We start from the raw sequence: 24,920 nt of genomic DNA, 5'->3' as shown, positions 1-24,920 counted from the left end.
TTCCAAAAATCATTCTATTGAATTTTATACAATTTCATAAATAACACAATTTCAGTCATGATAAAAACAATCTAAATATGCAAACTCCATATTTAGCAACATAAATCCATAGGCTGTGTAGGGATTATTTTCCAAAAGGCACAGTTTTACTAGGTGGACTCCAAGGGGGAGGTGGATCGTCTTGTAGAATAGCTTGTATCCGTCTCTCCTTCCTCTGTCTTGTCTGTTGGCGTTCTTTCCTTCTCTGTAGGAGAATTGCAGACAACATAGTAGCTCAATTGGCAGAAAATGTAATTTTCAACATGGCGGGTTGGGTTCAATTCGAATTGAAGTCAGTAAATTCAGAAAGTGACTTGAATTTGTCAATGTAAAGTGTAAAAAAAATTTTTTTTTTACTTCAAGCTGTCTTCAAGGCAAAGGGTGGCTACTTTGAAGATATACAACATATTTTGATTTGTTTAACACTTTTGGTTACTACATGATTCCATGTGATATTTCATAGTTTTGATGTCTTCACTATTGATTAAATGTTATATATATATATATATATATATATATATATATATATATATATATATATATATATATATATATATATATATATATATATATATATATATATATATATATACACATACACACACACACACACATCAATTTCAGAAAAAAAGCTGTAACGTAACAAAATGTGGGAAAAGTCTGGGGGTCTGAATGCACTGTATACTGTATTCTACTGTATTTTGGTCAATGCCACTCCAACATTGCTCATCTTAATATTTATATATTTCTTAATTCCATCCTTTTACTTTTAGATTTCTCTATTGTTGTGAATTGTTAGATACTACTGCACTGTTGGCGTTAGGAACACAAGCATTTTGCTACACCGGCAATAACATTAAATATGTGTATGTGACCAATAAAATTTGATTTGTTATTTCTGTATAACAAAACAATTGACGACAAAGTTGCCTCTTTTACAAGGGGGTCAATAGGAAAGAATGTTGGTTTTCCCCAATTTGTGGGCGTGGTCGAGGGGAATTCCTTATTACGTGAATACCGACTGGGACTATAAAGCTGCTTAAATGTGGTCTGTGTGCATACACTACCGTTCAAAATTTTAGGGTTACTTAGAAATGTCCTTGTTTTTGAAAGAAAAGCAAATTCTTTTGTCCATTAAAATAACATCAACATCCCTTCACAGAACAGTACAAACTGGCTCTAACCAGAATAGAAAGAGGATTGGGAGGCCCCGGTGCACAACTGAGCAAGAGGACAAGTACATTAGAGTGTCTAGTTTGAGAAGCAGACACTTCACAAGTCCTCAACTGGCAGCTTCATTACATAGTACCCGCAAAACACCAGTCTCAACGTCAACAGTGAAGAGGCGACTCCGGGATGCTGGCCTTCTAGGCAGAGTTCCTCTGTCCAGTGTCTGTGTTCTTTTGCCCATCTTAATCTTTTTATTGGCCAGTCTGAGATATGGCTTTTTCTTTGCAACTCTGCAACTCTGTACTCCTTAATGAAGCTGCCAGTTGAGGACTTGTGAGGCGTCGGTTTCTCAAACTAGACACTTTAATGTACTTGTCCTCTTGCTCAGTTGTGCACCGGGGCCTCACAATCCTCTTTCTATTCTGGTTAGTGCCAGTTTGCTCAGTTCTGTGAAGGGAGTAGTACACAGCGTTGTACGAGATCTTCAGTTTCTTGGAAATTTCTCACATGGAATAGCCTTCATTTCTCAGAACAAGAAAAGACTGACGAGTTTCAGAAGAAAGGTCTTTGTATCTGGCCATTTTGAGGCTGTAACCGAACCCACAAATGCTGATGCTCCAGATACTCAACTATTCTAAAGGCCAATTTCATTGCTTCTTTAATCAGGACAACCGTTTCAGCTGTGCTAACATACTTGCAAAAGGGTTTTCAATTAGCCTTTTAAAATGATACACTTGGATTAGCTAACACAACGTGCCATTGTAACACAGGAGTGATGGTTGCCGATAATGGGCCTCTGTACGCCTATATATTCCATAAAAAATCTGTAGTTTCCAGCTACAATAGTCATTTACAAAAAATGTGCTTTTCTTTCAAAAACAAGGACATTTCGAAGTAACCCCAAACTTTTGAACGGTAGTGTACATACCAGCCATTTTTCATACATCTCCAAGGCCATCCTATCCTTCTCTTCTTTTTCATATCTCTCCTCCTCCTCTTTGATCTTCTCTTTCCGACGCTCCATTTTCACTTTTTCATGGACAACATCCTTCTTCCTTTCATTCCTATGTAATTTCCAGGGGAAGAAAAAAAGCAATTGTATAGTTTTGATTCAATCATATCCTGTATCTATGCCAATACCGTAACGTCCTCTAGTGTAACTGACCAATACATTTCTATCTGTGATTTTAAAGAGCTTTCATCAAAGCTTGTTACTTTAAAAAAGATCTCCCACTGATGTTTGAAAAATAATATGCCACTTAGCAGACACATTTACCCAAGGTGACAGTCTATAGTAGTCTGCATACATTTTAATATGTTTATGTGATCTCTGCAGGAATTGAACCCACGACCTTGACGTTGCTAGTGCCACGCCTTAACCAATTGGGCCACCAAGGACCACCATTTGATGCTCTCACCAATTAGAAATGGCAGATAAGGAATCTCTCTTTCTCTCCTCTTCCGTCTCTTCTTTCTTCTGTTTTTGTTTATTTTCAACCTCCTTCTGTTTCCTGTATTTCTCTTTGAGAAGTTCATCATGACCCTGCTTCCACTTTTCAAAAACCTGCAGGGACATACATTCATAAAGATATGAATAAACGCAGATAATGTTTGCATAAATGCAGATAATGCATTGAGATATATTCTGTAAAGCTTAATAACTACTTAAAGGCCCAGCGCAATCAAAAATGCGATTTGACTGTGTTTTATATATACACATTTCCACACTACCAGGTTGGAATAATACTGTGGAATTGAGAAAATTATGATAATGCACTTTTAGTGTAAGAGAGGTTTGAAAAGACTGCCGGAAATGTCAGCCTGTTTTGGTGGGATGGAGTTTTGGCCTGACATCACCAGTCGGTAAATTAGTTATTAGACCAATAAGAAAGAGTTCCAAACCTCTATGCCAATAACACCTAGTTTTCAGCTTTCCTCTCCCCACTCAGAATGTTGCTCTTTGCTAAGAAGCTTTCTGACCTGGGTACTTAATTGTCACCCAGAAATGATTTTATATTGAGATAAAAAGGGCTGCATTGGACCTTGGACCACAAACTGGTGCATCAGCCACCTACTAGCACACCCTACTAGCGTTCTTAAATGTTCTGTACACTCAGTGTATATACCTTTTTAGCAGATTCCTTTTTCTCTTCTTGTTCATAAATTTCTCTTTGCTTCTTTTTGATCACATCTTGCTTTTCTTTGACTTTTGCTTTGATGACTTCGGTTTTCTTTTCTTTCCAAGCCTCATAAGAGGCCTTGGCGTCGTCTATCTTAGCTTGCTCATCCTGTGGACAGAGGTAATAATGTGTTATTTGATGATTAGCTGTTTTCTTCTTGTATCGTTTACTATTAATACATGAGGTGCTCTTAAGACCTACAGGACCTAAAACAGCTGCATTTGTAGTTTAAGTTATTTATAATACATACTTTGGGCGGAAAGGTCATTCTTAAAATAAAGAATCTCAATAGTGTCCATTCAACTATCTGAATCATTTTTTACAAATCTATAAATTGATTATAGAAATATTATTCTGTAAATAAATGTACACAATTGTTAATTTTAAAATAGAGAATCTTTAAACTTTTAATATGCAGTGCCACCATTTTCACCTTTACCTTTCTCCTCTTCTCTTCCTTTAATGTTTGTTCCTCTTTCTTTGTTTGCGTTGTCTCTTGCAACTTCTTCCTTTTTTTTTTCAGCCATTCCTGTTATTTTCAGAAAATGGTTATGGTACACCTCAAACTAAGACAAACAGTCACATTTAACAAGTTTTTAGATGTAGATATATATATATATATAATTATCTAAATGTTTGTTTGTATATATATATATATATATATATATATATATATATATAGTGATGAGGTAAGGTAGATACAGTGCATTTGGAAAGTATTCCGACACCTTTACTTTTTAAAGATTTTGTTATGTTACAGCCTTATTCTAAAATGGATTTAATAAAGAATGTTCCTCATCAATCTATAGACAATTACCCCATAAAGAAAGCGAACACAGGTTGTTGTTTTTTTGCAAATGTATTGAAAATAAAAGACAGGTACCTTATTTACATAAGTATTCAGACCCTTTGATATGAGACTCGAAATTGAGCTCAGGTGCATCTAGTTTCCATTGATCATCCTTGAGTTGGATGTTTTCACAACTTGGAGTCACCGGTGGTAAATTTAATTGATTGAACATTATTTGGAAAGGCACACACCTGTCTATAGAAGATCCCACAGTTGACAATGCATGTCAGAGCAAAAACCAAGCCATGAGGTCGAAGGAATTGTCCGTAAAGCTCTGAGACAGGATTGTGTCGAGGCACAGATCTGGGGAAGGGTACCAAAAAAATGTCTGCAGCATTGAAGGTCCCCAAGAACACAGTGGCCTCCATCATTCTTAAATGGAAGAAGTTTGGGACCACCAAGACTCTTCCTAGAGCTGGCCACCCGGCCAAACTGAGCAATCACGGGAGAAGGGCCTTTGTCAGGGAGGTGACCAAGAACCCGATGGTCACTCTGACAGAGCTTCAGAGTTCCTCTGTGGAGATGGGAGAACTTTCCAGAAGGACAACCATCTCTGCAGCACTCCACCAATCAAGCCTTTATGATAGAGTGGCCAGACAGAAACCACTTTGCTTGGAGTTTGCCAAAAGGCACCTAAAGGACTCTAACCATGAGAAACAAGATTCTCTGGTCTGATGAAACCAAGATTGAACTCTTTGGCCTGAATGCCAAGCGCCACGTCTGGAAAAAACCTGTCACCATCCCTACGGTGAAGCATAGTGGTGGCAGCATCATGCTGTGGGGATGTTTTTCAGCGGCAGGGACTGGGAGACTAGTCAGGATCAAGGGAAAGATGAACAGAGCAAAGTACTGAGAGATACTTGATGAAAACCTGCTCAAAAGCACTCAGGACTTCAGACTGGGGCAACGGTTCACCTTCCAACAGGAAAATGCAGGAGTGGCTTCAGGACAAGTCTCCCAAGGACATCTCTGGAGAGACCTGAAAATAGCTGTGCAACCTGACAGAGCTTGAGAGGATCTGCAGAGAAGAATGGGAGAAACTCCCCAAATACAGGTGTGCCAAGCTTGTAGCGTCATACCCATGAAGACTCCAGGCTGCAATCGCTGCCAAAGGTGCTTCAACAAAGTACTGAGTAAAAGGTCTGAATACTTATGTAAATGTTATATTTCCGTTTGTATTTCATTTTTATACATTTGCAAAAACATTTTTTTCTGCTTTGTCATTATGGGGTATTGTGTGTAGAATGATGAGGGGGTAAAACTATTTAATCCATTTTAGAATAAGGTTGTAATGTAACAAAATGTGGAAAAAGTCAAGGGATCTGAATACTTTCCGAATGGACTGTATCGTAAATTAATAATCACAACGGAGACACAAAAGATAGCATTTCATCTTTCTCATATATTCTGCATAGGGCCCAAAGGTTTTCTGCTCAGGACACATGGTCAGGGAAAACTCCTGCCCCTTATCACAATTATGCATATCTACAAAGTCATCCAATCAAAGTCATCCAACCAAATCCTGCCCATACCTGGTATATGGCCGCTCTGAGAGAATCTGCAGATCCGGGCTCTGCTTCCTTTAGCTGCACTTTACGATCCAGAACTTTCAGCGACCCCAAGTATTTGGACTCTGCTGTGTACGAACACACACTCTGCGACTTTCGGGAGCTTTTTGTCAGAGAACTTGAGGGCCTAAGGAAATAAAAAGAAAATAGGAATGACCAAGGTTTACCAGAAATGAAAATGATCCCCATGCATTTCTTGTAGTTATCAAATCTAATTGTATTGGTCACATACACATGGTTACCAGATGTTAATGCGAGTGTAGCGAAATGCTTGTGCTTCTAGTTCCAACCATGCAGTAATATCTAACAAGTAATCTAACAAGTAATCTAACAATTTCACAACAACTACCTTATACACAGTGTAAAGGAATGAATAAGAATATATATAAATATATGGATGAGTGATGGCCGAACAGCATAGGCAAGATGCAGTAGATGGTATAGAGTACAGTATATACATATGAGATGAGTAATGTAGGGTATGTAAACATTATATGAAGTGGCGTTGTTTAAAGTGACTAGTGATACATTTATTACATCCAATTTGTAATTATTAAAGTGGCTAGAGATTTGAGTCTGTATGTTGACAGCAGCCACTCAATGTTAGTGACGGTTGTTTAACAGTCTGATGGCCTTGAGATAGAAGCTGTTTTTCAGTCTCTCGGCCCCAGCTTTGATGCACCTGTACTGACCTCGCCTTCTGGATGATAGCGGGGTGAACAGGCAGTGGCTCGGGTGGTTGTTGTGCTTGATGATCTTTTTGGCCTTCCTGTGACATCGGGTGGTGTAGGTGTCCTGGAGGACAGGTAGTTTGCCCCCGGTGATGCGTTGTGCAGACCTCACTACCCTCCGGAGAGCCTTGCGGTTGTGGGTGGAGCAGTTTCCCTACCAGGCGGTGATACAGCCCGACAGGATGCTCTCGATTGTGCATCTGTAGAAGTTTGTGAGTGTTTTACGTGACAAATTTCTTCAGCCTCCTGAGGTTGAAGAGGCGCTGCTGCGCCTTCTTCACCACGCTGTCTGTGTGGGTGGACCATTTCAGTTTGTCTGTGATGTGTACGCCGAGGAACTTAAAACTTTCCACCTTCTCCACTACTGTCCCGTCGATGTGGATAGGGGGGTGCTCCCTCTGCTGTTTCCTGAAGTCCACAATCATCTCCTTTGTTTTGACGTTGAGTGTGACGTTATTTCCCTGACACCACACTCCGAGGGCCCTCACCTCCTCCCTGTAGGCCATCTCGTCGTTGTTGATAATCAAGCCTACCACTGTAGTGTCGTCTGCAAACTTGATTGAGTTGGAGGCGTGCATGGCCACGCAGTCATGGGTGAACAGGGAGTACAGGAGAGGGCTGAGAATGCACCCTTGTGGGGCCACAGTGTTGAGGATCAGCGGGGTGGAGATGTTGTTTCCTACCCTCACCACCTGGGGGCGGCCCATCAGAAAGTCCAGGACCCAGTTGCACAGGGCGGGGTCGAGACCCAGGGTCTCGAGCTTAATGACGAGTTTGGAGGGTACTATGGTGTTAAAGGCTGAGCTGTAGTCGATGAACAGCATTCTTACATAGCTATTCCTCTTGTCCAGATGGGTTAGGGCAGTGTGTAGTGTGATTGCGTCGTCTGTGGACCTATTGGGGCGGTAAGCAAATTGGAGTGGGTCTAGGGTGTTAGGTAGGGTGGAGGTGATATGATCCTTGACTAGTCTCAAAGCACTTCATGATGACGGAAGTGAGTGCTACTGATAGTCATTTAGCTCAGTTACCTTAGCTTTCTTGGGAACAGGAACAATGGTGGCCCTCTTGAAGCATGTGGGAACAGCAGACTGGGATAGATTGAATATGTCCGTAAACACACCAGCCAGCTGGTCTGTGCATGCTCTGAGGATGCGGCTAGGGATGCCGTCTGGGCCGGCAGCCTTGCGAGGGTTAACACATTTAAATGTTTTACTCACGTTGGCTGCGGTGAAGGAGAGTCCGCAGGTTTTGGTAGCGAGCCGTGTCGGTGGCACTGCATTGTCCTCAGAGCGAGCAAAGAAGTTGTTTAATTTGTCTGGGAGCAAGACATTGTGGTCCGCAACGGGGCTGGTTTTCTTTTTGTAGTGCGTGATTGACTGTAGACCCTGCCACATACCTCTTGCGTCTGAGGCGTTGAATTGCGACTCTACTTTGTCTCTATACTGACGCTTAAGCTTGTTTGATTGCCTTGCGGAGGGAATAGCTACACTGTTTGTATTCGGTCATGTTTCCAGTCGCCTTGCCCTGATTAAAAGCAGTAGTTACGTTTCAAACAATGTCATAGTATTTGAAAATAGAATAGAATATCATGTTGCAGTACTAGAGAGTAGTTATTAACCTACCAATAATGGAAGATTTTTTTGCATGAAGCATGCTACTATCCTATAGTTTGCAAAGTATAATATAGTTTGAGGCCATGGGTAAATAGAAAAGGAAGGATTTCCCTGCAAGATTTAGATAAATGTAGAGAGAAATATGGTGTTTACCTGGTGTCGATAGAGTTCTCAGTCACATGGCTGAGTCTGCTTATATGATCTGGGTGATCCTCTGAATCGTCCTGAGAAGAAGCAGCATGAATCACCTACATGAAAACTCCTGGACCTTATCACAATCATGCACTCTCAATAAGTTTTCTAATCTTTACATTTTCTGTAAATCCCACTCGCTAAAACAGTGTGGTGAGAAGTTTTAGGAAAGAGAAAGTTATAGCTCAGTTTAGTTTTAGGTCAAAATGTCCCTCAATGCAGTCTATAAAAATAACATGATTTTTACTGGATGGAGCCTTTAATGAAACCTGCAACTCTGTTTGGATGTAATTTTATACTGGTGAGTATGGTTTAGTTTCCAAAATTATTAGAAAGTGGGGTGAAGCTAATACTTTAGGTATACGATAGGCAATACAAAAATATCAGATTTCTTAGTCAAATCAGATGGCATCTCAATAACAAAGCAAATTAAAAAACTGTAGATTACTTACTTGATATTCTTCAAATGATGTGGAGTATTTTCCATCCTTTGCCTTGCTGTCTTCTGAAGTATGTCCATCTGTAAAAAGAGATGGAGTTTTTAGAATGTGTTGGATGTTGTCCTTCTTGAAACAACTTACACAACTAAACCCACTATAGCAATGTTTACGCAGTGTCTTTGTTAATAACCTTCTGCCTGGGCACACACATTACCTATCTGAAAAATGTATACCTATGAGATGGGTAGTAGTACTGGACCAAGTAGTACTGTTGTTAGGTTTTTACAGGGAAAGAACTGCTGTGTGAATATCGCAATGCAGGTTCTATTGAATCAAGTCCAAATTCATATTTTCAAATTCGTTTTTGAATACTGCAGCTCACAAATGCATAGCGTGCATCAGGTAAACACGAGTCATATACAGTAGAAAACAGACTGACCAGGTGAATCCAGGTGAAAGCTATGAGCCCTTATTGATATCACTTGTTAAATTCACTTCAAATCAGTGTAGATGAAGGGGAGGAGGCAGGTTAAAGAAGGATTTTTAAGCCTTGAGACAATTGAGACATGGATTGTGTATGTGTGCCATGGGCAAGACAAAATATTGAAATGCATTTTGAACGGGGTGTGCTAGTAGGTGGCTGATGCACCAGTTTGTAGTCCAAGGTCCAATGCAGAAAAAAAAAGTACCTTTGAATGGGGTATGGTACTAGGTGCCATGCGCACCGGTTAGTGTGACATGAACTGTAATGTTGCTGGGTTTTTCACACTCAACAGTATCATGTGTGTATCAAGAATGGTCCACCACCCAAAGGACATCCAGCCAACTTGACACAACTGTGGGAAATATTGGGAGTCAACATGGGCCAGCATCCCTGTGGAAGCTTTTGACACCTTGTAGAGTCCATGCCCTGACAAATTTAGGCTGTTCTGAGGCCAAAAGGGGTTGCAACTCAATATTAGGAAAGTGTTCCTAATGTTTTGTACACTCAATGTAAATAGAGTGTTAGGCCAATGTGGCTGAACGTGTCAAGTGCCACATTTCCTCCATAGCCCTTGCTAAGTGATAATTAATGCTTCTGCGCTGTGCTGTTTATTTCTAATAGTTTTCAAAACCTATGAAGATGTCCAGTGAAAGCAGATATGCTTTCACTGTTGACACTACAACACAGTACAGACTTGGATACACATTATGCTGAATGCTAATCAATAAAAATGAAAAAATCTTAAACTCGTTGCTCTGTTTTCCTTGTTTACAGCGGGTCATTTCATAGAGAACTGTCGGAGGCGCTCTTGTATTGCATCACCAATATTACAAGAATAAAGTTCTCAAGGTTATATGGGCGCTAGCATGGCGGCCGTTCTAAAACCTGGCCTAACGCTCTCTATATATGGCTCTGAGGTAAACACTAAGGGGAAGTTTCCAACCAGACCCAGAATAAATCTATGCCTGGACTAAAAAGCATGCTTATGAAAGAATCTCCCTTGATCGTGCTTTTTAGTACAGTGGACTAGGTTTGGGCCTGGGAAACCAACCTAAACTTGCTTTTAAGTCTAGGACTAGGATTAATCTGTGCCCGGGAAACCGCCCCAAATGTTTATTTCTGCTTAAATTACAGATAGCTAACAATACTTGCAGCTGGATGTAGGCCTATCGGTTGTTTTACTTTGCACACTTAAGTGCAGAAAATGTCACCCATGCTCTTCTTACCTCTACTCCAGGTGCCGTCAGTAGATTTGTACAGCGAGTTTGACTGCCGACCTACAGTTGAAGAGGACGATTTGCGGAGTTTAGATGAGATGTTGTGGTCTCCTACGGGGCCCTGTGGTGAAATACAAAAATACAATGACTTTATTGTCCAATGTGAATCCGAAATGTGCATTTTTTGTCGTATCGTCATTATCCAAAGGTTGTGATAAGGGCCAGCTAATCGATGGTGCCATTGTTTTTGACTACCATTACAACATTGTCTGCATTATCTAACTGATCTATATGCCGCAGATTATTATGACCTCTCCTCAAATGTGTTACAATAGCGACAGATGTGATAAGTAGAAATCGGAGTTGAAAAAAGAACGGCCATTCCTCGCACCCCGACCCTTAGGAACTTCTGACAATCTGAAAGGACTGAGACAGGTATAAGCAACATGGTGAAAATCCCACTGTACATCTGCAGCAAAGGTAGAGCTACTTTCAAAATCCATATTGTTTATACCTATCCCAAGGCACTAGAAGCTGGGTCATAGAAATTGACCACTAGTATAGATAGTCTACATCTTTATTATCCCTACTCTTGGATAATCTACAGGTAAATGCCAAATTAAAGGAAACAAACAGTGTCTTAATTAGGTCGTTGGGCCACCATAAGCCGCCATAACAGCTTCAATGCGCCTTGGCATAGATTCTACAAGTGTCTGGAACCATTCTTCCACAAGAAATTTCATCACTTGGTGTTTTGTTGACGGTGATGCATAAGTGTTCGATTGGGTTGATCTCTGGTGACTGAGACGGCCATGGCATATCATGAAACAGTCTGTCACTGTAGCTCCTGCCAAACGTGCCCAAACAATCACCCCTCTTTCAAAGTCACTGAGATCTCTCCTTCCCACCATGGTAGAAAAGATAGTGGACAATTTTTATACATTCATTGTATTCATTTTTTATTTTACCTTTATTTAAATAGGCAAGTCAGTTAAGAACATTCTTATTTTCAATGACGGCCTAGGAACAGTGGGTTAACTGCCCTGTTCAGGGAACAGATTTTTACCTTGTCAGCTCGGGGATTCTATCTTGCAACCTTTCGGTTACTAGTCCAACTCTCTAACCACTAGGCTACCTGCCGCCCCATACATGACCCTAAGCATGATGGAATGTCAATTCCACACCTGTGTTGAAGCACCTGCTTTCAATATACTTTGTATCCCTCATTTAATAAAATTGTTTCTTTAATTTTGACAGTTACCTGTATATCTCTTTACAATTCTATGTCTTAGCCTGGCCCCAGGTCTGCTGTCTTGCCAACTCCTACTGTATGGTCATAGTCAAGCCAAGCAACAATGCCCATCTGACAAAAACAATAGGAGTTGGCAAGATGGCACAAACAAAACTGGCACCAAGTTACCCGTTTCTGGTCCAGGTCAAAGTATCACGTTACTCACTTGTCGACTATGACTCCTGGCAGATGTTTTGCTAGAGGATGAAGTAGTGGGGGTGCTTGCCATTTCACCCTGGTCAATAGAGGAAAGGGAGATAGACACAGAGGAGGTGGGGGGTCTGCTAGGAGTTTCCTTGTCCACGGCGACAGGCTCCGCCTCGGTTTGACTGCTCACCCTCACGGTCCTCTGCCTGGGTTTGGGTCTGGGCGGCTCATTCTCGACAACGCTGTCTGAATGGGGAAGGGATTAGGCAATAATACCTAATAATTCCTAAGACTATAGCTACAAACAGATATGATAGCTGACACGAATAAGATAACAATGAATCAATGTCGCCCACAAATTGTGTCATGACCATATCAAATACATCATACATAACATTGTGCATATTAATGACAGGAACAAGCAATGAATTGAAGGGGATTTAGAGAAACCTGTCAAGGATGCACATCTGATGAGTGGCAGTGGAGTAGCTAGTTTTCCTTTTCCTCCAGTCCCCGATTCTTTGCTCTCCACACTATTTTCAGACGGCAAGGGCAATGGGGTTTCCAACAGACCACCATTAGATGTCAGGGGCAAGGGAGAATCCCAATGGCTGTTGTTCTCCGAAGTTGATTGCAATGGGGATTCTTTTTGACTTGGTTGCGAGGGTAGGGAAAGAGATTTCAACTGACTGTTCTGTGATGCCGAGGATTCTGTGTAGTCTTGGTGAGGGTTTTTAAAGTGCAGTGAGTGTAAGGAGTCCGAATCCTTCTGGTCGCTGCTACCTCCAATAAAGCCGTCTGTTTGTTCATTTTTATGTGGGTCAGGTGTCGCCAAATCTTGTAAGGGGGAAGTGGCCTTTCGCGTCTTCATGAACGACACTCTCGTCGGCCTTTCGCTTTCCTCCTCGTCATCCGACAGGTTGAAGTCGTTGATCTTGGCTTTCTTCTTTCCCGCCTTGAAGGTATCGATTCTCTTTTTTCTTGAATTGAGAAGTTCTTTCAACACATCTAGGAAAATATTACAAACACATCCGTCAGTAATTTGGTGGTCAACTTATAACAGTGTTGCCTAATGTAAAATGTAGCTGGCCAATATGAACTGATATTGTGTATTAGGGGGGATTTAAGATCACTGAAGTTCAGATTTCGAGTGATCGATGTATGTGCCACTCATTAGTATGACTAACGTCTTACCATCTTCGTCAAAGTCATCTGAGTAGGAGTATTGGTCAGTCTTTTTTTTACTTGCTCTAGCAGAAACAGCTGCCTCCAGCTCATCCTAAGAAAGGGGGGGGGGGGGTGCAACTCAATATTAGGAAGGTGTCCTTAATGTTTTGTACACTCAGTGTATTTCAAAGCACTCTCAGTAGACCATTTTAAAACCCTTTTGTTCATAGGCTACTTCTGTCTAATGGCCAGGATAAAAAAGGCGCACCTATGCGATACTGCTAAATCAGCCTTGATTAAGGGGAGGATAGGCTATGCTTGGTTTTTAATCAAATTAAAGAAAAATGGGGGGAAACCAATTGTTTTGTTATGTTTCTAAATACGAGATTCACCGGCACAAAAGGCACATCTCTCCATCCATGGGCACTGTGCGCCATGGCTGGATAGGCTGCGCTTCCGCTCTCAAAATCCATGCCATTATCAACTGCGCTACGTTAAGACCTGCTTTTTGTGGGTCTTAACTTCTCATTAGCGCTGCTTGAAATTGTCCCTTTTGCTTCATTGTAAGGACACCTCAAATATTACCACCCCTCCCACCTCAGCGCAAGCGTGCTGATGTTAGACAGGTAAATTACCATACTTGGCGTTGGGGCTGGAAAATGACAAAATTGCAAAACCAACGTGCATTTGACACTTGCGTCTACTTAGCGCCAGCTGAAAATAGAGGCCTAGATATACAGCACACTACCTCTTTGTTTTCCTTTTTGTATATATATGATTTTGTCACCAACCATTTGAACTCTAACCTTTTTGGGCTGGCCAACTAGAGAGTCGAGACTGAGCTGGCCCTTGAAGAGCGCCAAGACACTGGGATTTTGAGTCCGAGAATTTTGGATGGAGACAACGCTTTTTAAGTAGGAGTCATCTGTTGCCATATGATTGACAACGGATCATGACTGACCGACCCAAAAATATAAAAAATAAAAATATACACAAACGGTCCCTCTTTCAACTCGTCCGATAATAGTTGATTTGAATTGTACTTTTGATGGACAAAAGCGGACAATGATGTACGTCATACAATTTTATCCATGTTAATGTGTCTCAGTGGGGCCGAAACCTAACCCAGTAAGTTTGCTGTCTCCAAGGTACACATAAAAGTATCAAGTTAATGCAAACATTCTGACAGATTACAGATAATTTAGCCAGGCCTTGCCTTTGTCATGACTCTTTTGGAGTCATTTCATGTTCAGTTTAAATAACCGAAGCTCTTTCTAAACCCAAATACTCCTCGCATTTGATACAGTTTGGAAACATATGGAACTTAACTTTCAAATCAGCGATAAATAATTTAAAAACAAACTACTATACACCTTTATAGGGTTATGGTTTGTGTTCCCACATGGCCATATCTCCATGTTACAGCCTGTGTTTATGGAAGACAGGCGGAAGACAGAGGAACCACTAGTGCTAATTAGCTATCTAGCATGCTCCGAACACCTTTGTGTAATGGAAGAAGGCCGCCAGAAACGTGTTGTACCACTCAATACTTCTATAAATATCATTTTTTTTAATGCTTACTGTGTACCTGTGCTTATCCTGATTGTTTCAGAGTTGTCAGAATTCATAGTTTTTGTGTAAAATGCAACTTTTATTTCAGCACCCCAAGAAAAGCTTAAAGTTACACAGGACAAACATAGGTACAACGTAAGCATTAAATAATGGACATTTTTTGAAGTATTGACTGATAGCAGTACACTCCACAGACACTCATTGCAACTCCATTGAGATGTGGGCCTATAATGGAGTTGCGTTTACTAAGCTAAGCCTATACCTAGACCTATACCTTCAAGCCATAGACGAAAGGTAGGCTCTCTTTGTTCTAGCCTATGACTTAACCTCATGAAAAAAATACTACAGTTTACCATAGAATACTACAGTACTTACTACAATTCTGTAGTAAAGTGGAGTATACTGTAGAATACTACAGTAAATACTACAGTATTATCCACTCAAAAAACACTGTAGTAAAACTACAGTAATGTCCGCAAAAACACTACAGTCCGGTCAAAAACACTACACTTGTATTGTAAATACTATGGTATCCAATTTGCATAAAGGCCTACCCTGTCCATTCCCCTCCCGCATATCCCAATTTGTGCCACCCATAAGTGAGAAATTTACATACATGCCAAGTGTAGACCATATATTGTGTTCCCTACAGGTCATCGAAAAGAGCAGAAGCTCTTAACTATCTGTTTAGATCCCAGTCCTTCCCACCTACAACAATAAATAATACACATACAAACGACAACATCATACAAACATCAACTACATCACCCCTGCCCAGACCCACGAGCACCCCCCCCCCCCCCCCCCCCATCTCCAGCGCACACATCACTTTCTGCCACATGGCCTGAAACTGCACCATTTTGTTTCTCTCCATAGCACAAGTACTTTCAATATTTAAATAATAATTAATTTGATTTTTCCATTGTGTTAATGATGGCGGATTGTTTTCCATGTTTTGAGTATACATTTTTTTCAAGATGAGTTATGAGAAGAGAATCGTCCAACCCATCGTGTATCTCACTACACCCCCATATGGCATTTCTTGAAATGTGCAGACAAATGGATGAAAAGTAAATTTACATAGTGATATTTATATATACCAGGAGGTGTAAAAGGTAAGATCCACGTTTCATTACTTCATCAATTGTAGTTTCCCCGACCACTATGGCGTTTTGGATTCATGACTGCTTCAAAGGCCGCTGTGGTACAGTTCACAACCATTTAGTTCACAACCATTTAGTTCGCAACCATTCAGTTCACAACCATTCAGTTCGCAACCATTCAGTTTGCAACCATTCAGTTTGCAACCATTCAGTTCACAACCATTTAGTTCACAACCATTTAGTTCACAACCGCTGTGGTACAGTTCACAACCATATAGTTCGCAACCATTTAGTTCGCAACCATTCAGTTCACAACCATTCAGTTCACAACCATTTAGTTCACAACCATTTAGTTCACAACCATTCAGTTCACAACCATTCAGTTCACAACCATTTAGTTCACAACCATTTAGTTCACAACCGCTGTGGTACAGTTCACAACCATTTAGTTCACAACCATTTAGTTCACAACCATTTAGTCCACAACAGCTGAGATTCAGTTCACAACCATTTAGTTCACAACAGCTGAGATTCAGTTCACAACCATTTAGTTCACAACAGCTGAGATTCAGTTCACAACCATTTAGTTCACAACAGCTGAGATTCAGTTCACAACCATTTAGTTCACAACAGCTGAGATTCAGTTCACAACCATTTAGTTCACAACAGCTGAGATTCAGTTCACAACCATTTAGTTCACAACAGCTGAGATTCAGTTCACAACTCCACAATAATTTACAACACCACATATTGACAGTTGATGTCGTGGATATCGCCTTAAACCTTTACCGTTACACCAATCACATCTTCAAAACAACACTATAGATACAGCTGACGGTAAGACCTCATCAAGGTTCGACCTAAATCAAAGTTTAATGGTCAAATTTAAACATCAAACAGTGAAATGCGTGCTTTGCTAACTCTCGTCTCAACGATGTGTGCGGTCGGACGTTATATACAGGACGTCTGTAGTTTCACGCAGAAGTTCAAAGTTCTGGATGATTAGAATAACTTGATCAAATCAGCCTGAATAAGTTAGTCCCCGTTTAACGTAGCAGAAGAACATGATAGAACAGGTGAAGACTGACAGAACAACACGTGTCAGGGTGGTGTGTGTGTGTGTGTGTGTGTGTGTGTGTGTGTGTGTGTGTGTGTGTGTGTGTGTGTGTGTGTGTTCGTGTGTGTTAATACACTCCTATCTCCTTCTATCTGAAACACCAGTCAGCTCTGAACCCGTGTGATCCATTGTCCTACTTAACATTTGTCTGGCTGAATAAAATACCCATCTTGATATTTTCCTTTTGTGTCTCCCTGGGTATATAGCGACTGCATTGAACAGCGTATAATCTGTCAGTTGTTTTGTCCTGGGAAACGCTCGACAAGGCTGACGCCTGAGTAGATCAATGCAGTGTCAGTCAAATGAAAAACTAGTCTTGTCATAAGGAAGCATACTATATACAGGAAATATTAAGTCACTTCCAATATATATACAGGAAATAACAAGTCACTTCCAATATCACATTTACATGTGCAGGGATACTAGAGTGATGGAGGTAGATACAGTTTGTATACGGGTAAAGGGAACTAGGCTGCAGGATATGAGATAAACTGTCTCTGTGTGTGATCAGATTATCATATTACACATCTCTTCTAGATCAGATTATTTTACTACACATCTCTTCTAGATCGGATTATTTTACTACACATCTCTTCTAGATCGGATTATTTTACTACACATCTCTTCTACATCAGGTTATTTTACTACACATCTCTTCTAGATCGGATTATTTTACTACACATCTCTTCTAGATCGGATTATTTTACTACACATCTCTTCTAGATCGGATTATTTTACTACACATCTCTTCTAGATCAGATTATTTTACTACACATCTCTTCTACATCGGATTATTTTACTACACATCTCTTCTAGATCAGATTATTTTACTACACATCTCTTCTAGATCAGATTATTTTACTACACATCTCTTCTAGATCGGATTATTTTACTACACATCTCTTCTAGATCAGATTATTTTACTACACATCTCTTCTAGATCAGATTATTTTACTACACATCTCTTCTAGATCAGAATATCGTACTCTCTTATTATTTTAGGGTGTCTGGCTCTTCTCTCCACCCCCCCACCTCTACCCCCTGGTGCTTGTCCTGAGTGACAGGGTAGTGATCATGGAGGTTAGGATGTCTGGCTCTTCTCTCCACCCCCCCCCCCCCACCACCTCTACCCCCTGGTGCTTGTCCTGAGTGACAGGGTAGTAATCATGGAGGTTAGGGTGTCTGGCTCTTCTCTCCACCCCCCACCTCACCTCTACCCCCTGGTGCTTGTCCTGAGTGACAGGGTAGTAATCATGGAGGTTAGGGTGTCTGGCTCTTCTCTCCACCCCCCACCTCTACCCCCTGGTGCTTGTCCTGAGTGACAGGGTAGTAATCATGGAGGTTAGGGTCTCTGGCTCTTCTCCTCTATGATAATTACACAGTGGTTAATCTGACAGGGTCTTGTTCTCATGTCTGACGTCAGATGAAGGGAGGGGAAATTAGAAAGGCTGTCTCCTCTCACATCCATTTGCGTTTGGTAATTAATTGGTCCGAGGGGCTGAATTCTCCTCCAAGCTTGTGTTCTTTACCAACCCTTGACAGTCATTGTTGGATAACTCTGGGTGCTGCCGTGTTACTGCCTGGTTTCCTGCCTAATGAATTTCACCAGGGACCTCTAGGGCAGGTCTTTAAAAAAATGCAATTAGAGGCGCCAAAGGGCCCCGACGCAACCTCACGTTCAACCTCGCGTTGAGATGTTTACAGTTAATTACTACTGCTTTTAAACCAACGGCTTGTGTCAACCGGATTGTCTTGTACAATTCTACTGTCTTGTACAATTCTGTCAGACACATTTTATCTCTAATTTAACATAACACACCTGAAACCCCACCTCTTTAAGGAATACCTGGGATAGGATAAAGTAATCCTTCTAACCCCCCCCCCCCCCAAAAAAGATATAGATGTACTATTGTAAAGTGGTTGTTCCACTGGATATCATAAGGTGAATGCACCAATTTGTAAGTCGCTTTGGATAAGAGCGTCTGCTAAATGCCGTAAATGTAAATGTAATATTTCTGACAGACAACTTTCTAGCTCCGCCCACACAACTTCTGGAATATATACCATTCCCAGAAAGCATGGATTATTAATTTACACTTAAGACGTGACTGCCAATGTGCTGTAGAATTTGTGAATTTCAAATCAAATTTTATTTGTCACATGCGCCGAATACAACAGTTGCAGACCTTACAGTGAAATGCTTACTTACAAGCTCTTAACCAACAATGCAGTTAAGAAAAATACCTAAAAAAATGTAACAAATAGAAGTAACAAATAATTAAAGAGCAGCAGTAAAATAACAATAGCGAGGCTATATACAGGGGGTACCGATACAGAGTCAATCTACAGGGGCATCGGTTAGTCGAGGTAATTGGGGTATATGTACATGTAGGTAGAGTTAGTGACTATGCATAGATAATAACAGAGAATAGCAGCAGCGTAAAAAAAAGAGGGGGCGGAGGGGCAATGCAAATAGTCTGGGTAGCCATTTGATTAGCTGTTCAGGAGTCTTAAGGCTTGGGGGTAGAAGCTGTTTTGAAGCCTCTTGGACCGAGACTTGGTGCTCCGGTACCGATTGCCGTGCGGTAGCAGAGAGAACAGTCTATGACTAGGGTGGCTGGAGTCTTTGACAATTTATAGGGCCTTCCTCTGACAACGCCTGGTATAGAGGTCCTGCATGGCAGGAAGCTTGGCCGCAGTGATGTACTGGGCCGTACGCACAACCCTCTGTAGTGCCTTGCAGTCGAGGGCCGAGCAGTTGCCATACCAGGCAGTGATGCAACCCATCAGGATGCTCTCAATGGTGCAGCTGTTGAATCTTTTCAGTCTCCTGAGGGGGAATAGGTTTTGTCGTGCCCTCTTCACAACTGTCTTGGTGTGCTTGGACCATGTTAGTTTGTCGGTGATGTGGACACCAAGGAACTTGAAGCTCTCAACCTGCTCCACTACAGCCCGTCGATGAGAATATGGGCGTGCTCGGTCTTTCTTTTACTGTAGTCCACAATATTCTCCTTTGTCCAGATGGGAAAGGGCAATGTTGAGTGCAATAGAGATTGCATCTGTGGATCTGTTGGGGCGGTATGCAAATTGGAGTGGGTCTAGGGTTTCTGGGATAATGGCGTGAGCCATGACCAGCCTTTCAAAGTACTTCATGGCTACAGACGTGAGTGCTACAGGTCGGTAGTCATTTAGGCAGGTTACCTTAGTGTTCTTGGGAAAAGGGACAATGGTACTCTGTTGAAACATGTTGGTATTACAGACTCAGTCAGGGACAGGTGAAGAAACTTGTCAGTTGGTCAGTGCATGCTCGGAGTACACATCTTGGTAATCTGTCTGGCCTTGTGAATGTTGACCTGTTTTAAGGTCTTACTCACATCGGCTACAGAGAGCGTGATCACACAGTCGTCCAGAAGAGCTGGTGCTCTCATGCATGTTTCAGTGTTACTTGCCTCGAAGCGAGCATAGAAGCAATTTAGCTTGTCTGGTAGGTTTGTGTTACTGGGCAGCTCGTGGTTGTGCTTCCCTTTGTAGTCTGTAATTGTTTGCAAGCCCTGCCACATCCGACGAGTGACAGAGCCGGTGTAGTACGGTTCAATCTTAGTCCTGTATTGACGCTTTGCCTGTTTGATGGTTTGTCAGAGGGCATAGCGGGATTTCTTATAAGCTTCCGGGTTAGAGTCCCACTCCTTGAAAGCGGCAACTCTACCCTTTAGCTCAGTGTGGATGTTGCCTGTAATCCATGGCTTTTGGTTGGGGTATGTACATAAAGTCACTGTGGGGAATACGTCATTGATGCACTTATTGGGGCGGCAGATAGCCTAGTGGTTAGAGCATTGAACTTGTAACCGAAAGGTTGCAAGATCGAATCCCCGAACTGACAAGGTAAAAATCTGTCGTGCCGCCCCTGAACAAGGCAGTTAACCCACTGTTCCTAGGCGGTCATTGAAAATAAGAATGTGTTCTTAACTGACTTGCCTAGTTAAATAAAGGTAAAATAAAATAAAAACAAATTGGGGGGGGATGAAGCCAGTGATTGATATGGTGTACTCCTCAATGCCATCGGAAGAATCCCGGAACATATTCCAGTCTGTGCTAGCAAAACAGTCCTGTAGCTTAGCATTTGCTTCATCTGACCACTTTCTTATTGACCGAGTGCTTCCTGCTTTAGTTTTTGCTTGTAAGCAGGAATCAGGAGGATAAAAATGGTCAGATTTGCCAAATGGAGGGTGAGTGAGAGCTTTGTACGTTTCTCTGAGTGTGGAGTAAAGGTGGTCTAGAGTTTTTTTCCCCTCTGGTTGCACATTTAACTTGCTGATAGAAATGAGGTAAAACTGATTTGAGTTTCCCTGCAGCATTAAAGTCCCCGGCCACTAGGAGCGCCACCTCTGGATGAGCGTTTTCCTCTTTGCTTATGGCCGTATACAGCTCAATGAGTGTGGTCTTAGTACCAGCATCGGTCTATGGTGGTATGTAGACATACGAAAAATACAGATGAAAACTCTAGTTAGATAGTGTGGTCTACAGCTTATCATGAGATACTCTACCTCAGGCGAGCAAAACCTCGAGACTTCCTTAGAGTTTGTGCACCAGCTGTTGTTGACAAGTATGCATAGGCTGCCCCTTGTCTTACCAGAGGCCGCTGTTCTATCCTGCCGAAAAAGCTTACAACCCGCCAGCTGTATGTTAATCATGTTGTCATTCAGCCACGACTCGGTGAAACATAAGATATTACAGTTAATAATGTCCCGTTGTTAGGATATACATGCTCGTAGTTTGTCTATTTTATTATCGATTAATGGTACGTTGGCTAATAGGACCGATGGTAAAGGTAGATTACCCTCTTGGCGACCTTACAAAGCACCCGGACCGTCGTCCACGATATCTCCTTCTTTTCCTCCTGCGAATGACGGGGATGAGGGCCTTGTCGGGTGTCTCGAGTAAATCCACCTCATCCGACTCATTAAAGAAAAATTATTTGTCCAGTTCAAGGTGAGTAATCGCTGTTCTGATGTCCAGAAGCTCTTTTCAGTCATAAGAGACGGTAGCAGCAACATTATGTACATGCAAAAAAACAAACAAGGTTCACTAATGTGAGTGGGCCATTGCCAGAGGAGAGAGAGTGCGACATTTCAGCAGCAGGTATGAAATAATGACAGACAACAGACAAACTAGATAGCCAATTCAAAACATAACTTGTAGCAATTTTTTGTATTGGTGTCGTTGTCGCCTTTCCACCGGCACTGTAGATAGCCTAAATAATATAAACGCAACAATTTCAAAGATTTTTCTGAGTTACAGTTCATGTAAGTAGATCAGTCAATTGAAATAGATTCATTAGGCCCTAATCTATGGATTTCACATGACTGGGCAGGGGCACAGCCATGGGAGGGCGTAGGCCCACCCACTAGGGAGCCAGGCCCAGCCAATCAGAATGACTTATTCCCCACAAAAGGGCTTTATTTAAGACAGAAATACTTCTCATCGGATGGGATCAGGCACAACAGCCTTCCAGTGTCAATAATGCTTACTTGTTCATTAGACTATAATAATAGTCATTAAAATTTGGTTAAAAGTCATGGAAAATGTGTATAAATCCTTAACAGTGAATAATCAGAAGTCTCTATTGCATAATGTCATTTGTGAATTTTGGTGAACATTTTCTAATGGATCGACATGGAAAAAGACAGCTTCTGGACATATTTCATCCCAAGTCAAGCACTGTCTCTTTTGTATAATACATTTGCTTATACTGGATTAACTGTACATTTTCGTTAACTGTAATTTTGTTATGTTCCAACATTCTTGTGCCAACATCAGTTCTTGGTTACAAAAGTTTATATTTTTTTCAAGGAGACTGTCAGTTGGATATCTTCCCTATCATATAAAAAAAATCATTTTCTGACTCAAATAAGATTCCCTTAAGATAGTTCTGATGTCCAAAAGATTTCAAATCGAAATTTTAAGATATGTAACTTTTAAGTTGCATGTATTTGAAACTATCGACATTGGTTAGTCCATAATTACTTTTTAATTGTGTCATGGAAATACATGTATTTCCTGTTAACAACTCATTTAGGGTTTCTATGCCTTTAGTTTTCCATGTGGACAAATTTATCGGTGAATTCTGAAAAGCTATCCAAGGATTGTTCCTTAAGGTTGTGTTTTTAGGAACTGAAATTGCTTGTTTTTTTATTTTTATAATGATGGCCTACCCCGGCCAAACCCTAACGACGCTGGGCCAATTGTGTGCCGCCTTATGGGACTCCCAATCACGGCCGGTTGTGAAACAGCCTGGAATCGAACCAGGGTCTGTAGTGACGCATCTAGCACTGAGATGCAGTGCCTTAGACCGCTGCACCACTCGGGAGCCCGTATTCTTGTAGAATACGTTTCATTTTCTGCCATATTGTTATAGTGTTCTTATCTATGAAGTTGTTAATATTTAAAAACTTAACAACTCCAGTAGGTTTCCTCAAGGAGAATGCCACCACTTCTATGTCAAAGATAATAAAACAAAAACACTATAGTAAATACTACAGTAACATCAGCAAAAACACTACAGTAAACTACAATCTGCAAAAACATTACATTATTTACTATACTAGTTATTTTACTACAGTCTTTATACTATAGTTAACTGTAAATACTACAGTATACAGTAAATACAGCAAAAATACTACAGTGAATACTGTAGTATTTATATCATAGTATACTATAGTATTTTTTCATGTGGGTATAGGCAGTTAGGCATATAACGACTACGTTAGGCATGGGTGCTGAGCAGAGACAGTAAAAAAACAGGTGTTGAATAAGCAGTTTATAGCTACCTGAAAAGTTGTTCTCCTCGACGTCTTCGGGCTCTTGGTGTAAGCCAGTGTTGTGCTGAAGTCTTTATCTGCCATTCCTGGAAATGAAAAAGTTATTTTGAGATGCCAGCCATGTGAATAGCTTAGTTAGATAGCCAAGCTAGTTTAATTTGCAAGCTACTGTAGCTATTTGTCTTAGACAAAACGCCTTGCCATACAAATCAATGTTACCTTGGTTATCTCTGGTTTTGAATAAGCTAACGTCAGCTAGCTCACCCAGCCCACTTGATCTTTCTGGGGAAAACGTGATTTAGCTAAAGCTGCAAGAAATATCCTGCTATCTCATGAAAAACAACTAGCTAGCTGTATGCTAACGTTAGCTATTTAATCTTTATACCTCAGTTGGTTTGATCTTGTTTGTCAAGAAGGTAGTTTGTTGCTAAACAACATGTTTCACTGAATGAGGGGATTCTCTTAAACTGGCCTGGGCGCCCGGGTTTTCGTAGTTTGCAGCGGGTAAAAAACGATAGCATTCGTTTTGGAACCAGACTGCCCCACACCCCCCGTGTCACGATAGGCCGGTTCAACGCTGGCCAGGGTATTTAACAGAACTGCAATTGTTGGGTCGTCACTAGTTACCACAAACACAAAGTCATACACAGTAACTAAGGAACTGTTTCTGGATCACTTCCGTGTCACGTTTTTCCTCAAGGTGGGAATTTCACAATAAAGGTTCCCTATACATAAGTGTAAAACAAAAAAAAAAAAACAATTTAAAGGAATACACGTACACTTAATGAAGCCCTTTGATCTATTTTACCTCCCCAGAGTCCGATGAACTTGTGGATACCATTGCATGTCTCTGCGTCCAGAATAAAGGAAGTTAGAGGTAGTTTCGTGAGCCAATGACTAGAAGTCTACACGAACAGCTAGCATGCTATCTGTCCCCATTGATTCCAGTCATTGCGCTGGTTACTTAATTAATTAATTCGTTAGTTAATTGCTAGTTAGAAATTGCTCTAACGCTACTTAGCAACTTCCTAAAAATGGTATGCGAGTTCATCCAACTCTGGGGAAGTTTCATGAAAAAATTCCGAAGTATATCCCAAGCACAACACATGGACTTTATGATAAATCTGAAATCAGTATAAAATGCATGATATTGAATGAAAAAAATAATAATCTAGAAGTATTGACAACAATAGCGAAGTCCCCTTAAACCGCAGGTTTAAT

At 41.1% G+C, this 24,920-nt stretch overlaps 1 protein-coding gene across 4 annotated transcripts; it reads right to left on the bottom strand.

The window, feature by feature from the left end:
* On the bottom strand, positions 1–24,357 carry map9 (microtubule-associated protein 9). Of its 4 annotated transcripts, none has more exons than XM_082974357.1 (14): positions 23,919–24,357; positions 23,709–23,785; positions 13,117–13,201; positions 12,373–12,930; positions 11,942–12,168; positions 10,494–10,605; positions 8,796–8,863; positions 8,305–8,375; positions 5,772–5,934; positions 3,829–3,918; positions 3,336–3,497; positions 2,628–2,773; positions 2,154–2,273; positions 1–244 (listed from the first exon to the last, which is right to left on the bottom strand). In XM_082974357.1, exons 2-14 carry the CDS (start codon positions 23,781–23,783, stop codon positions 52–54), a joined length of 2,070 nt encoding a protein of 689 aa, XP_082830483.1. In that variant the 5' UTR covers positions 23,784–23,785; positions 23,919–24,357; the 3' UTR covers positions 1–51. The 4 variants fall into 4 exon arrangements, with proteins under 4 accessions (XP_082830483.1, XP_082830484.1, XP_045572740.1 ...); XM_082974358.1 differs by having other exon boundaries at positions 24,085–24,357; XM_045716784.2 differs by having other exon boundaries at positions 2,138–2,273; positions 23,919–24,355.
* Positions 24,358–24,920: the final 563 nt, after the last annotated feature.

Source organism: Salmo salar, chromosome 04, assembly GCF_965601325.2.
Source record: "Salmo salar chromosome 04, fSalSal1, whole genome shotgun sequence".
NCBI classification, from domain to species: Eukaryota; Metazoa; Chordata; class Actinopteri; order Salmoniformes; family Salmonidae; genus Salmo; species Salmo salar.
This window is presented reverse-complemented; position numbering and strand designations above follow the sequence as displayed.